The sequence below is a fragment of the Plectropomus leopardus genome, chromosome 22 (assembly GCF_026936395.1).
Source record: "Plectropomus leopardus strain MGB_pleo_1.0 chromosome 22, ASM2693639v1, whole genome shotgun sequence".
Lineage (NCBI taxonomy): Eukaryota > Metazoa > Chordata > Actinopteri > Perciformes > Serranidae > Plectropomus > Plectropomus leopardus.
Window position 1 is genome coordinate 12,326,770 of NC_142197.1, and position 17,057 is coordinate 12,343,826.

General features: G+C 38.8%; 1 protein-coding gene across 5 annotated transcripts in view; it reads right to left on the reverse strand.

The window, feature by feature from the left end:
• The window catches only part of cacna1c (calcium voltage-gated channel subunit alpha1 C), a 279,938-nt gene that overhangs the window by 178,739 nt on the left and 84,142 nt on the right, over nucleotides 1-17,057 (reverse strand). For all 5 annotated transcript variants that reach the window (XM_088072784.1, XM_042511013.2, XM_088072782.1 and 2 more), the window contains exon 2: nucleotides 8,328-8,760. In XM_088072784.1, the coding sequence (XP_087928910.1) occupies nucleotides 8,328-8,760 (433 nt within the window). The remainder of the gene's footprint in view (nucleotides 1-8,327; nucleotides 8,761-17,057) is intronic.

Sequence of the window (17,057 nt, forward strand, 5' to 3'; positions counted from 1 at the left end):
CAAATATCCATCTCTAACAGCTCAGAAATATTAGTGGTAAGAATATTCTCCAAAGCTAATAGAGGGGATTGACTCTGACGGCTCTAGAAAAACAGCAATAAATAAAATAAAATGGAAATCAGCAGTCAGCTCAGCAGGTTTCACAGCTGACAATGATGCAGTATTCACCATGGTGCTACTGTCTGAGGCATTTTGGAATTTAACATATACATTCAGCGTTTTAGCAAGCTAACTGTATATGCTTACGACAAATTGTCACACCGGGACTGCATCCACACTCACACCGGGAGGCTGTTATTTTCTAAAATACTCAGCAGTTGCCTCACAAAATCACCACATGCAGCTCACAATAACACAGATAATCTCTTATCTTTACAAACCCAAATAAGGAACCAGGGATACAGTGATATCATCAGGGAGAGCGAGCTCAACACTCGTCCGTGTTATGCTGAGAATATTTATCTGTTTTCCTGATTGAGTTGAAAATGCATACAAATAGTGTAACCCCTCATGTGACCTGATGCAATATGTAAGCTGTTAGCTAGGAGACAGAGTGGATGTGTGTGTAAATGCACTCAATGGCACCTTTTTCAAAATTACCACTTAGTGTGATTTCATATAGAGAAGATGGTAGTTAGCCCCCGCTCTCTCCTTGTCTCTCGCGCTGACCTTGCAGTGTGCAGGTAATGCTTAAATGCTATAATTACACAGCATGTGAGAGCGCTGCGTCTGTGTGTGCGTGTGTGTATTCAGTCCCTTTATTATCTGTGTGCAAGTATGTGTGCGCTTTTCAAGGGTGTTTATGTGTGTGTTCTCTGATCTCAGTGCGTGCATGTGTATGTGTGAGCTCAGACAGGCCCCATCGACCTGTTGAGAGCAGTAGCTGTTGTCATGGTAACAGAGGAGGAAGGGAGGAAGATTTTGGATCTGCTATCTCTAGAGACAGGGGCACTCATAGAATACAGGACACACACACGGGGGAACACACACACACACACACACACACACACACACACACACACACACACACACACACACACACACAAACATAAAGCCTATAGATGAAAATCAACACATGAATGCATAACTGCACATATACGCAGAACGAATGCATACAGTAGAGAGCACAGACCACCGCTCAAACTGCGTTTAAACAGGCCTATAATGCAGATATGAAGGACATCCTAAAATAGAACGGTTGGATGGACAAGCAGGCAGAAAGACTGACATTTTGATGGGGATTTTCAAAACTAGTGAGGGACAAAATTTACCGCAATTTTCCTAATGTTCTGCAACTTCCATGTTTTTTTTTCTTCCGTGGCTCAGATTCCATCCTGTTTACTTGCTCCTCTTCCTGGTCTCTTCCCAAAAGCCCTTTTTAAAGTCCCTCGTCTTTCCCTCACTCATCTCATTCCCTCACTTTTCTCTCTCATCCGACCCTCCCTTCAGAGCTGTTTGAATGAATGACGCTGGGAATTGTGGGTAATGAGTTGAACGACCATCAGTCATTGGGTGGAATAGTTCCAGTGACCCTGAGGGTTTATGCATGCTTTTGGTCTAGATGAACAGGATAGTTTATGTCTACCAACAAATTTTCTCAATTCAATTAAATGATCCACTTATTTCAAAAAACGAGTCATTCGATTGTGAACATTAATATTCGATGGTGAAAGGGGAAAAAAGGAACACTACCACAGCTGTCTGCCTCATGAGTTCTTGCATAGGCCTCAGCGATTGCACTGAATGCTTTGCAAGATGGGAGGCGCAGAACGTCACTTTCATTGATTGAAAATAAAATGAAAGTCAAGCTAAATGAGCGAATAATTCAACAAACGTGCGGTAATGATGGTAGAGCACTCAGCCGCTGAGAGTGATTCTGACCAATCTAAAAAGCCCTGTTTGGAAGTACTTAAGATTTTGGTCAGTACAAGGCAAAATTATCAAACCTCAAGATGAAATAATATGCATGTTATGTAAGCAACAGTAATGGTGTATGTCCACAGGGGCGCTCTTGAATGTGAAGGGTTGGGCCGCTTCCCAGCATCGGATATTTGATGGGTGTGCCACTGAGTATGTGGGCTGTCTGCTCCAAGATTTCAGACCAAACCAACATGCCAGCTCCGGTGGAAACTTTCTCTAATATTAAGGAAATAGTTTGCCGAAATGTGTTTCTGAAAACAACTGAAGCAAGAAATTAGCCACACAGTTGCTGATTCTATCTTCATTTCAGATCGAATGCGGTTAGTTTAAATGTTTTTCAGGAGTTTCCAGAGGCAGCTGGTCATGCTGGACGCCCCTGATTTGCATTATATAGCCTAGATTCAATTCTATGTAAATGAGGACGCCCTGTCGCTCTAAACGCAACATAGTGTTGCCAGAATGCCCTACTTCGCTACTTACACAGACAAAGAATGGTAAGCGTGGAAATGAAAGTCACTTTGGACGTGTACCAATAGCTACTATTCCACCATTAGCAAAATACAGTCGTCTATTATATAACACATCAATTAGGAATCATGAATTTGAACTCACTCCTACAGAGCGTTCTCTGTTCTCACTGTAGCACCAACCACATTATTATTTTATTTTTCATTTCTATTGTTTTTTTGGTAATGTTTTAATATAAAGACCTTTAAAAAGACATGTTAATGTGGAAATAAATATACCTATACAAGTAGTTATGTCTCTAGTTGTGTTGGTTTGCTCTCTTATGGACTTTGTGCACAAGAATATATATTCAAACCACGAGAGCCTATAGGTTTTTTCTTCTTTTTTACCACACAAAGGGAGATTACACATACCTAAAAAAGCTGTGTTATTCCCATGTGAAATATGGAGGATTTTTTAAAAAAACCATGTCTATTGTTTGAGTGACATGCATAAAAAAATACACATCATGGTGGACTCAAGAGTCGGGCTTTTGACATTCAACTGAGCAAAACCATCAAAACAAAGAGAACACAACAGTAATTTTGTGCTTATTTGATTAATATACAGATTCGTGAGAATGTCACAAAGAGTTATGCCATCATCTATCACTGGATAGATGACTATCCAGTGATAGATAGTGATAGACTATTTACTTAAAAAAACACTGCTGCGGTGAGAATATGCCATCTGCAGGAACAAAGATTAAAAATCTGATGGAATAATCTTTTTAACATATTTTTTTAAAACTAAAAAATGTTAAATGTTGTTTTTTCAACCAAATCTACTTATCAAATAACTGAATGATGTCTTTGTTTGCATAACTCATGTGCAAGGAGCGTGCCTTTGAGAAATGCCCATTTAGGCTCCCCTGTTTCAAGACTAATTGATGCTTTTTGACACTGGTCAGATGAGAGCCTGTCTACTATTAAAGATCATTTTGCATCTTCCACTCAACTTCAGATGAAACGTTAATCTCCCTCCTGTTCACCTTTTCTGTTTTCTGCAAATTTAAATCTTTGTCAGGCAGTCGATTCCTCACTTCGATATGATTCCCAAATAACACAACTTTTATGAACTAATAACTGGTCTCCAAACATTTTGGCAACAACTACTGCCCACTTGAAAGAGGCATGGATTAAGGATTCTGGTGAGGAGATTTCGGATGAGTTGTGGGTAAAAGGGTAAGACAGGATCAAAACATGTTCTATCAATGCTAGACCTCAACTCATTCAGTTTAAAGTCATCCTGCACTTTCCACGACCAAACTGAACAGAATCTTTCCTTCTGTCTCTGCTACCTGTGATAAGTGTAGGTCGGCTGACGGGACCCTAGGTCATCTGTTCTGGTCTTGCCCCAAGCTCAAGAGTTTCTGGGATGACAGTTTTCATTTGTACAGCGACATATACAGCTGGCAGCTTATCCCTGACAGTCACTCTGTGATAGTAGGTTGCTCCAACTACTCTCTGACACTTCCCTCGGCATTACAACAAGCCCTCACAGTTGCTCTGGTGCTAGAAAAAAGGGCTATCCTGAAAGAGTGCAACATAGTTTCCCTTTCTTGCTTTAAAAAAAACTAAATTATGTGGTTTCTTGTCTATATCTTGAAAAAATGTAAGAGTCGTAAGTTTTTTTAAGACCCGGGCATTGTTTTTGGACATATTATGAGGGAGAGGCATAAACCTGGGAATTAATTGTATCAGACAGTATTATACTGTACTCTACTGTATCACATTGTGCTTTTATCCAATAGGATTTTAGTTTGTGAACCTTCACTTAGGCATTTTGTTGGTTTTATTTTATTCTACTCTGTCATGTCTATTTATCAGTTTGTCTTTTGTTGTTTTTTGTGTTGAAAATAAACACAAATAAATAAATAAATAAAATACACATTTAAAAGAAGGTTAAATGTGATTCCCCTAAAGCCCAATAACAATCCATGTTTTGGCTTTAAAAAAACTGAAGTAAGAATTAAGAAAAAAACTGTGACATGTGGAGTTGCAAACAAGTCCTGTAGCTTATGATATGCATGTGGGAATAACCATTGTGTGGAGTATGATTATGACACAAATCTTTTTTTTTTTTTTCCGTGGTAGGCGAGGACAGGGTTGGTTGTCACATTCATTACATCTCGCTCCACAGAGGGCACTGAAAAAAAATGTTGGTATTAAAATTTAAGAACTGGGGTCACAGGTCACCAACAGAGTCATTTCAGGAGTAAGACACTTGACACTTAAGTGACAGGTGTTTCTTTTGTAGGATTTTAATGAATAGGTTAATAAAACAAATATTACTATTATAAAGTATTGGGGGAGAGGAACAGATACAGCTATTTCAGCTAATTTCTTACCTGGGCTATAACATATGGTTAGTTGTTGGCTAAAGTCACAGTTTGGGTACTTTTTTACATTTTTTACATTTTTTTCAGGATCAGTTGTCAAAGGTATTGCACTTCAGGGAATTATTTTTTCCTCTTAATGTTCTCTCAATACAGGCGATGTGCATTAAAATAGCAAACCAATGTGTGACTACCAACCCCACGACAGGGATGGTACACAAGATGTATTTGTCAGTCCATTTTTTTAACAGAATAAGCTCAAGGAGAGTGAGGTTACTCTATTCCTATCTCACACGTTCCACTACACATCAATAGAAAATGTATTTAGGATACAGGAGGGATTCAAATGTAAGTAAAAAGAGTGACAACCAACCCCGTACTCCCCTACTTCTCTGATTATTGCTTATATTTTTATCAACTCTTAATTTATCTAAAATGATAATTCTCTGATGCAATCCTCTTCAAACACGCACATAAACGCACAGACTTCTTCTACCGCTTCTCTTTCCTCACCGATTCACTCTGCCTTCCACTTCTCTCTTCTCCTCCCTCGTTATCCCCCTATCCTCTCCCCTCTCCTCCCCTCACTCATTATTTCCCCTCCCTCTGCTCTGTCATTTTTCTTGTTTACCTTTCTCATCCTCCCCTCGATCCCTCCCTCCCTCCTCAGCTAATCCGCTCCATCGTCTCTCCTGTCGACATCCATGTCCTGCCCACATCCCTGCCCTTCTCATTTCCCCGACCCCCCCCCTCCCTCTCTCAGGACGATGTGTGACTGTGCTTTTGCTGAGCTGATGCTCATGTGGACCCTCTCCTATTATAGATCACTTTGACTGTGACACTGACCATTTCTGTCTCTCTCTCTATCTCACCCTGAGGGAAAACCAAGTCATTATGTTGGGCAGCTTAAAAAAAAAAGACGAAAAAAGAGGAAGGGTAGAAAGGAAGGACGGGTGGAGGAACAGCAGGAATAAAAGGATTTGGATGGACGGAGGGTGAGACGGATAATAAATGGTGAGAGAGACATGGAGGTTGGAGGGAGCGGAGGAAGAATAGAGGCATGGGAGGACCTGGGGGAGAGAGGATGAATGCAGTTAGAAAGAGCTGAGGGAGAGACATATGCTGGAAGAGGTGTGAAGGGGGGATGAAAATGACACAATTTGTTTTATCCTCCTCAGAGAAAAGAATGTGAGATGAAAGAGGGAGAGTAGAAAAAGAGTGAGAAGAACAGACAGAGGAAGGGGAGAAAGGATTAAGAAAAGTGAGCGGAGAGCAGAGAATCACACTGAGTGAGAAAATTGATTAAGAAAGAAAAAGATGAAGGGATGGAAGAGGAGAAACCGAAGAGGAAGTGTGATGCAGAGACCTAATATGCTCATTTTTATGTTCATACTTGCATTTTAAGTTTCAATTAGAACATGTTTACATGCTTTAATGGTAAAAAAGCACTTTCTTTTCCTCATACTGTCTCTGCTGAACACCTGTATTCACCCACTGTCATCAGAGACGCTCCATTTTAGTGCCTGTCTCTTTAAGCGCCCCTCCCAAAAAAGCCCAGTCTGCTCTGATTGGTCAGCATCTCTGGGTCTCTGCGTTGTCATTGCAGCAGGGGAATGACTATACTGGAACAGCTGCACTTTCTAACGTTAAAAAATCACCAACAAAAGCCTCTAAATGCAACTGCACATGTTCCAGCGGGAATATAATCCGAAATCAGTGAGAAATCAAAAACATCGAGAACCGAGATTCCAGGATTCGCTGACATAAACATGTAGCTTCATGTAGCAATGTAGACTACATAATGTACTTGCAGTAGCCTGCCTGAAGCACATGACGATATAAAGAAATCCACTGCGAGCTGGTGTCAGCTTGTTTCAAAAGCAGAAAAACATTTGGAAACAAAGAATTCAGAATAGTCTGAAGCCTGATGTTTCTGCTCACTGGGATTATCGTCATAAATGTTAACCTCACAAGGCTTTGGCCATGTTTAATACGAACATCCAACGTGACAGAAAGGTCCTACATCCCTTATGTTCCTCTGTCTTCTCCTGCTTCTCCTCATTGCTATTATTTTTTTTCATCCATCCCACATTGGAGAGATGCAAAGTGGCTATAACAAATACATTATCATTGTTATTTCTGTTAGATTTACAGATTTATATGTGTATTTCTCTGGTTTGGGCTCTTTTTGAGCAGCTAGTCAAAATCTTTTTTTAGGAACGAAAATGATTGTTCTGCACTCTGTAAATGAAAAAATGCCCAAGCTGTAATTGGCCTTCGTATTAAATACACCATTTAGTTTCAAGTGGATCACTAGATAAGATTTGGACGGTACAGTAAATGCTTTAAACATTACAATTACATTGCATCATTGAAGACTATAACAATTACATCTCTGATGATTTATTCCTCTATTTACTCCATTAAAGATAGCATCTGTGCTGCACTTTTCGGATTTTGTACGTTGTTGCTCCTAGACTGACTGTTCATTCTCCGGCAGGTTCATTTTAAAAGGAATTTCTCATTTGCCTGATTTAAATGTTCCCATCTTGTAAGTTTTGAACAAGGCAACTACATGCAAAACATGTAACATATAAACATAAAAAACTAGGAGCTTAAAAAGGATAGATTCAGGCTATCCAACAAAAGTGAATTAATGAAGAAGTATTTCACAGATATAAAGGAGGCCCTCTCAAAAAATTACTTTTCAAACTGGTGCCACATGATTAGAGAAAACAGAGAAAAATGACAAAGAGAATACCAGAATGCTATGCTCCCACTAGTGGGTTACGTAATGTGAAAGGTTTGTGTGAAACAATGGCTGCCAGATCTCGTATTACAGTTAAACAGAACCTAAAACATGTTTCTGAAAACATTTGAGGTGAGAAGATGCAATGCAGTAACAGAATCTTGGTTTATATTCGATAAGCGCTGTTTAGTTTTACTGTTTGATCTCAGTTTTTTCGGCCTCAGACTGCACTGTGCAGGAAGCAGTGTGGCGCCAACATTCGGTTGACTTACTCTCGCCATTATGGTAAAACAGGGCATTAAAATACATTTCTGAGAACATCTTTGGTGAGACATAGGCAAAGCAGTAACGTAACCTTGATTTATGTTTGATCAGTCCTGCCTGGTTTTACCCTTTGGTGTGATGTTGGTCCGAATTTGAGAGAGAGAAGGGTGAGTGTGTCTCTTGATTAGCTGTATGCTCTTCGAGGTGGCAGCTGATGGTGGGCCATTGTGGGCAATGAGAAAATAGAAAATGTGGAACTACAGCCTGTAGTTCCACATTTTCTCCTCCAAATGACGTAATTTACATCAGTTTTGGCGGTGGGAGGAGGGATATAGGGCATCTAGTGTAACATGGTTCATCTACACATACATACTGTCTACTTTGTTTTGATACAAAGCTGGTTAAAAATCGGTGAAGTATCTCTTTAAATGAAAATGTCAGGTGTCAACCTTTAAAAACACTTTCTTGAAAGTGAAATATACTGCTTCTTATTCCATATCACAAACAGTTATGAAGACAAACCTCCACGAACGGTTATTTAAAGGATACTTCCACTCTACGATGCTGATGCAGGCCCTGCGGATGGGGTTCTTGAGCGTGAGACAGAGCAGGGCCCGTGGCGGCCTTGTGGCTGTCGTCGTTGTCTGTTTCTTGGGCTTAGAGCTATAGTGTTGTCTCTTCCTTTGCGTAGAACTGGCCGTGGAGATGGGCCCGCCCCCTCCCGACCCAAGCCCCGCCCCTCCGCCTGATGCGGCATTGCCCATCATCTTCGCCTGCCGTGCGGCGTCGATGGCCGCCTGCCAGCTCAGGGCCGCCCCCGGTGTGGCAATGTGCTCCGGAGCCAGACCCACCACGCCCACCCCGTGGTTGACCCCGCCCCCTCCTCCACCATGGTCGCCATGGCTGCCACCGCCACTGTGCTCGTTGGTCAGGCCAGGAGGAGGAGGCCGAGGAAGGGGGGGAGGGGGAGAGTAGTCGGAGCCTGGAGTGGAGCAGAGAAGAAGAGGGAGGAGAAAGAAAGTTAGCAAACAGCACAACTGTCAGTGAGCTCTTAAATCACATCCTTCGGTCAGTAAGTGATTCACTTGTTGATTTAATTCATCACGCACGGCTCCTCGAGATTGATACAGTGTCTCAGTTTTCTCCAGTTTGGTAGTTTACTTTGGAGGCTTCAAGGGTGTTTGAATTGTTGACAGATCAGTTAGTGAGCCCTGTATATTTTTCAGACACTGAAATCTCCCCCTGTAGAATAGACGATGACTAATATACTCCCATCTGTCAAACAAGTACAACAGAGCTAACTGTGCGCTGTTTAGTTCCTCAGCATATTGTGTAGGTTATGCAGTCCATTCACTTTGTGTCAACACACACTCAACACCACTCATCAGACCAGCAACTACTGGCTGGTGTAATGATCAGGCTCTGTGCTAACATTATATAATTATATAAAAAATACATTGTTTTGTTTTATCTCATAACTCTTAAACCAGATAAAAGCCAAAACTCTGAAACTGACTGAAAAAATACAATCTGAAAGTTAAAAAAAAAACCTGAAAGTATTTTTTTAAAAAAACACCCCGAAACCAAAAAAGTAAGATTTGAACACAAAAAAATAAGATCTGAATCTAAAACATAAAATCTGCAACTGAAAAAAATGAGACCTCAAATATGAAATTAGATATGTGAAAATTAAAAATAATTTATTCAAAACAATTTAAATTAAACTTTTCCCACACTTATTTTTATTTTGAAAATGTTTTGGATTTTTTGTTGTTATAATTCAAGATCACAACTTTAACTTTCAGTTTTAAATTTTATTTTTTCAAGACTTTTTTTCCCCAATTAATAAACCTTTTGGCCTTGATCTGGCTCCATACAGTGCTGCCCCCAATCAAAAATATATTTCTCTGCAAAGTTGCCAAGTGTTGGGGATATCGGCCGTAGAGAAATCTGTGTTCTCACAAATATAATGGTATTAGATGGCACTCGGCTTGTTGTGCAAAACTCATCATTAATGTCTCTTTCCAGAAATCATGACCCGGAGCTATTTCCTCTCCTGAACTACACCTGCAAATATGTCGCTGTACAGAAGGACGAGTGCAACTAGTCATGGACTGATGCCTTTGCTCTTTGAGCACCACAAGCTGAAAGCCATCTATCTTTCATTATATTGGTGAGAAGGTAGATCTGCATCTTTAACAGTCTGCAACTCACACCAAAACAATCGAGATGCATTAATAGTACCACAGATAAGAGTAAGCGTATGTAGTTTTGATTTTTGGGTGAACTGGTTCTTTAACTATATGTTTTTTCAGGTAATTTTCATCTATCTTTTTATTAATTATTAATTCCTTCGTATTTTTTCTGGCCATTACTTTTAAAAATTGCTAGTCACTCTCTTCCCATGTTTTTTTTTAAAGAAATCAAGCCAATTTGCTCAGGTTTCAAAGGGTTAAAGGAATAGAAATGGAAGCATTTGAAATGTTGTTTAATTGCCATACAGCTTACTTTTATAAAATACTTATTTTTCATAAACCAAAGTCCAACAACTTCATGCAGTCAAAAAAGTAGAAATCTCAATTTATTTGAGAGAAATTAGTAAAGAATATGGTATATTGACAGGGGTGCCAGAGTCATACATTCACTCCGAGGGAGTAAATGCAGAGAATAAAATAAAATCAAGCCTGAGAATAAAATAAAACCACTGCACACAACAAATATACGTAGTGGAATAAAATAAAAGGGCACAAATGAGAGACAGAATTACAATAATCTCAGTGAGATTATATAGTTGTGTCGCCCAGACAAATTGTAGGAATAAGACTAAGTGAGGAAAGTAAGAGAGAGCGGATTATCCATACTGTATGCTTAGCCAGATTAAAGACAGTTATAATATCCTCTCCTCCTTCCCTCTGACATCTGAACAAGGATTCCACAAATGCTCTCACCACGAAGAAGATTACGCACTCTGTGAAACCACGTACCCTTTTCCAGGTTTGAGACAGCTTGCATGTGTTACTCACGTGTCAACAGTTGTTATTACGACAAAACTAATCAGGCAAACAAACTTTTTACTGTTTCTTAGAATGGAGAATTGAATGACAGCATATTTCTGAAATCACAAAGTCCAGCTAGCTTCTCAGATTCAGATTAAGTAAATTTAATTTTCTGTACTGACACAAAATCATCTCAGACGTGACTCAACATACAATGAAAAAACAGATAAATGCCTAATACGATTATTTAGACAGAATCATAATGACAATATACTATTGTGTGCAAAATGGCATAGTGTTTATGCAGATGTATGGATGATTACTTTTTAAGATGTTTACAGCAGATGGAATGAAGGAGCTTCAACGAGTGTTTTTAGGGGATGTTATAGCAGCAACCTGATGATAGAGGCTGACGCCATCGAAACATTTCAACAGATCTAGTTGCACACAATAATAAAACCTTAATCTTGATTGTAACGGTAATATCTGCACAGTGCGTGCATCTTTGCTTTGAGTCAAATATGACCATGTGTAATTCCCAGTTTCAGGTTCACAAATCCCATAGATGCAAAGCCACTTTTAGGAAGAAAAAGAATGCAAAACTCGAAGAACCCCCGACAAAGTTAATCCAACCTGTGCTGTCACAGCAGAGATAAGGAGAGAGAAAGAGGAGAAAGTGAGAGGAGATGCGCAGAGGTTAGAGAGAGGAGGCGGAGAGCGATAGACTTATCCTGTATGCTTGCTACGATTACAGGGTGGTTACAATATCCGCTGAAATCCCATTCCTCTCACTTTAGAGCTATAGGTTTCCACATATGAACTCACAGTCTTTACAACACACCCCGAGGATCACACACACACATCCCAGAAGCATCTTCCTTCACATCATGCATTTAAAAAGGTGCCCAAACTTTGACGTATCATCCCAAAATTAAAGGCACACTTGCTCAGCAGCTAAGTGGCTTTGCATACATGTATAAAATTACACAGCAATATCTAGTCTGTGACCTCTGACCTCATTTGCTAAGCGCTTAATACAAAATATCTGTACACAGGTGCTTTTGCTTCAGCTACACAATAAGTGTTTGGCAAGTTACTAGAACATTGTAGCAAATTACTCATGTATCTGTTGTATACATATACTCATGTATATTCTGTAGCATCACAAACATATTTTATACTTCTGAGTTTACATACTATTTTAATACATTGTACTGTAGTATAAGGCATATAGTTTTATATTTTTACACACTTTACACACTCAGCAAATTTTATATATTTCTAATTTTAAAATTTCATGTACTAGTGCTGATTATTTCTTGGTAATACTGTATTTATATTTTTACATACTCAGCTCATTAAAAATATTTATTTTTTTTAAGTGTACACATACTAGTGCCAAATGTTTTTTATTATTACTGTATTTCTACTTTATATTTTTAAATATTTTAAATTTCCTCCAGGATCAATTAAGTATTTCTAATTCTGACTCTGATACTCAGAAAATGAAAGAAATTGGTCCTTTCTAATAACTCATCTAAAAATTGCAATATTACACAGACACAGATTACTCTACAAAAAAGTAATTTGTTACATCAGTAGGTAAGGCATGCTTTACTGTGTTTTGCTTATCCCCACTCCCTTGATATGCTTTGCATCCAAACCACCCTCCACCACACCCACACATCACACCTCCTGTATTTAACTTCACATGTGCGGTGGTGAAAGAAGAATTCAGATCCTCGACTTACGTAAGAGAAGCAATACTATTTTAAAACACTCTATGATAAGTAACTGTGCTGCAACCACACTGTCACTTCAATAAATGTACAGAAGTCAAATCAGAACAGTAAACATGTTCATATCATTGGCCTTGTTAACAGGAGACATTTTGACATATTGCAGCAGGAAAAGCGCAGGTGTTACTAATAACATTAAAAATGCAATAAAAATGTGACAGTGCGCCAACATGCACAACAGTAAGAACGTGATGCAAAGCACATATTAAACTTTGCCATATAAGTTTCATTGTCGACACCTGTGCATTTTGTACTGCAAAATATTAAAGTGCAATCCCTAAAAAAGGCCTGTACTAAAGCAGAATGGCTCCTGTCAGACCTTTGTCACAGCAGACATTTGGACTAGTCAGACTTTACAGGCTCTTATTGTTCATACAAAGTTAATAAACTAATAAATCATGGTGTATTGGTACAAATTGAGCAAATTAAAATTGTCTCCACCTTCACCAGCTCCCGCATCAAAATAATTAACACATTAAAGAATCCATTATAATCCAATAACATAATATATATCATTCTGAAAGGGCCAATTCATGCAATTGGAGTACTTTAAGTATATTTTGATGCTGATCCTTTTTTACTTGTACTTAAATTAAGATTTGAATATAGGACTTTTACTTGCAACAGTGTATTTATGTAAAATATCTCATGTAATATTATATTATATTATAAAAGATGTATGTGTTTTGGATGATTTAGATGTGAAAAGTAGCCAGTATTACTAACTGAAAAACAGGCCTAATTTGAGTAGGTTACGTTATATTTTTCTCTGAGATATAAAATAGTACAAAGTAGCATATAATTAAAATAGTAAAGTTAGCTATTATTTATTAATTTGATGCTTTTTTTTTTAAATTTCATGAATGCCAGATTATGTGTTACATGCATCAAATTATACTTGTTTGATAACTTAAATGTTTTAATAGGTTTTTGTTATAAACATTAGATAAGATGGTGGAATATTGTTTAAATTTGTTAATAAAGTGCTCTTTGTTAACTCTTATGATACAAAATATTATTATGTAATATCCTTATGAAATATGGAGTTTTCCAAAAAAGAATAAACAGTTGTATGACACACAACTTGTTATTTTCAATTGTAGCTATACTAATGAGCATTGAATCAACCAAATTTATTTCTACATTTATTTTAAGTTTCTAAGTTGGCAACATTAATCCAAAACATTCTGTTGTATGTACATATGTACATTTTTTTCTAATCCAAAAAAAAAGACAAAATAACATTATACATTTTCAGTCTGAATCTAACACAAGCATCATGTAATATCTTACAAGATACCCCCTTAAGCTTGTTATTTATAGAGTATTTATCATAACATCTCCATGCTTTCTCCCACTGTATATCTTAACGGTATTTTCATGGTTTGGCTCCTGCCAATGTTTGCAGTCAAACAGAAGCCCGCTTGCTGACAATGTCACCACGTGAGCACCTTGACCTGCCTAAAAAACTCATTTTCATCAAACGGCCTTTCCATGTTTTTATTTTTGGTTTAACGCTTGGTTCCCTAATATTAGTTGGGCCTAATATACTGTCCATTTCCTTTTATGACTTGTTTTATTGATATTGCACTTTGCTGATTTCATTCCTGTAAATTTGTCCTTTTTTATTTCTGTTCTTAATGCCAAGCACGCTGTACTATTTGTTTATGTATGTGCTATATAAATATACTTTATTATTTTTTATTACAGCTAAAATAAAGACTGGGGTGCCCTAAAGGCAATCTTAGAACAGATGCACTGACGAAACAAACAACACAAGATTATATGTGCAAATATTTAGGAGCTTTGTGCTTTTGAATAATGCCCAAGGAAGTGTTCTTTACATTCATCAGCGGTGAAGTCATTTAGTATCAAATCCAGCTGTGCCTTATGGGAAATACCACTGTGGTTTCAATTTGGAGCATCTCATTACTTGGATTGAACTATATTTTCCCCATTTTCTCTCGACTCTGGGTTTGATTTCGGAGAGTGTTTTTTTTTTGTTTTTTTTTTAAAGGAGAGAACCCAGAAGTCTATAGCTTACTTTTATCATACATCCAGGCTCTACTACTGTCCCAGATGATTCTCCACACTGGAAAATCTTCCTCTTTATTTCCACCGTCGACTCCAGTGTGAGTTAATATCTGCTTCCTGACTGCTGTTGCACATCATCATCTCTCTCTTTTGCTCACAATCTCTCACAAACACACACACACACACACACACACAAACACACACTAAATCACTTTCAGCATATTGTACTGCTGCGTGATCAGTTTATCTCACACTGCCTGCCCCTCTCACAGGGTGTACCCCACTGAGAGTGTGTGTAAGTATTTGTGTGTGTGCACACGCTGCGTGAGTGAGAGTGTGAGGATTAGGGGAGAGTAAAACTTTAATAATACTGAGCTCACTAATCTGTCTGTCTGACCGCGTGTCTCTCTGTGTGTCTGTCCTGCACATGCACAGTCATGTCGTGTGTGTGTGTGTTGTATGATAGACTGCGTGCTGATGTGAGTGACTATAATTCCATTAGCAGCTCTTTATTCTGCAGGAAAAAAAAAGAAAACGGCAGCCCGTGGAAATACGATTCTGACTGAAGGGGAGAGGGAGGAGAAGGGAGGGATGACGGGATGGGAGAAGAAAAGGAAAGAGGATGAAGAAGACGGGACGCAGGAGGGAGTGAGGGAGATGGATGTGCTGCGGGAGGAGGGGTGGTAAGAGGATGGAGAGACAAACAGAGGGGGTAAAGAAGCAGAAACACATACAGACAAGGCAAAAGAGAGGAAACATGGGGAGGAGATTAAGTTCAAAGAGGAATAGAAGAAAAGAGAGAAAAGAGGAGGATAAGAAAAATGGTATTACTATTAATGCACGGACAGAGGTTTCTGCAGTACTTCAGTCAATAAGTGGCTGTTCAGTACAGCTAAGGATTGTAATTGCAATAATGTTACTAGTACTGCGTTAAATAAGGTGTAATTGTACAATACAGTAATTCTTAAAATACATATATTGTCTTAAGGCACTGCAGTCAGTGGTAATACTGGTGTGATGACAAGTATTTTAGTACTACCGGTATGTAGTCAAGTAGTCAAGACCATATAAAACAAGACCAAGACTTGACTGAGACCAGAGTGCGTCGAGACTGAGAGACGACCAAGACCAAAGCAAGACCAAAAATTATTTATAAATATTATTTATAAATATATGTGTGTGTGTGTGTGTGTGTGTGTGAGAATAATTTTCCACTCATTTCTATGAACAAATACAAGCATAAGCTTTTAGCTTGCCACAGTAGTGAGTCAGGTGTCACTGCTCTCTTCATGTAAGCCACGACAGTGAGGCAGCATGCAAAATTACAGGACCCAAAAACAGAAGCAGCTAAATAGAATTTTTCCACCATTAATTTATTTAATTCTATAATTAACACCTGTGCTCATCCTACTATGACAAGTCAGAGTGTCTTCTCCTTTAAACTTTGTGGCACCTGTCAGTGTGGAACAAATTCAACAATATCCCTCTAATCAGTACATGCGACCTGCTTTTCTACTCTAGCAACCACTCAAGCATTTTTACATGTCATGTTCACACCCAATTCACACACACATTCACACACGGAGGAGACTGGAGGAGCCAGGGATCGAAACACCTGTCTTCTGCTCTACCTCCATAAGCCACAGCTGCCCCATGCTACTCTATGCAGCGTGTCTAAATGATGTAAATAACAAAAAAAACCCAAACCAATACTGCTCCCTTAATTAAATTGTCCATATTGGTACAAGCAGGATAAAATCAATCTATGTTCAGCATAGAAACAGAACAATTTGTGTTATGAGACTTTAGAAATCAGTCCGTGCAGTGTAAAGACAGTCAGCAGTCACTCTGAAGTGAACCGAACTGAGCCGAACTTCAGTTTGAGCTCAACTGCAGACTGTAATGAGCTGTGATACAAACTCAAGTCAGTGGAGCTGTTATCTACTTAATGATAAAGACTGGGGAGAGATGCTATCACTGCAACTCCGAGCACTCTGCCGAAAAATGTCAACCCCCCCAACACACACACACACACACACACACACAGACACACACACACACACACCACGAGTATACTACAAATTGTTTTAATTAATACTGCCTGCTAACAAAACACACTTCAAGTATAAATTACAGCAGCAAAAAAAATCTATCATTGACTGATTTTAAAATGCTCTTTCAATCTTCCAGAGTCTTTAGTCGCTCTGCTCATTTAATTGGCCTTACCAGATAACAGACAGCGAAGGGGACCAATCACATTATCCCACCCGAAATCAGTCCCTCACATCATCTCCTCTGTGTGCCCTTCTCTTTTTCTTTACTCACGTCTGCCTCATTTCTCACTCTCCCCCTCCATCTGCTTTTTCTTCACCGCCTCTCGTCCCAACAGGGACCTATTTGGGTGGACAGTGATGATGTAATTATCGGTCAATTAACTGATGATGACACCT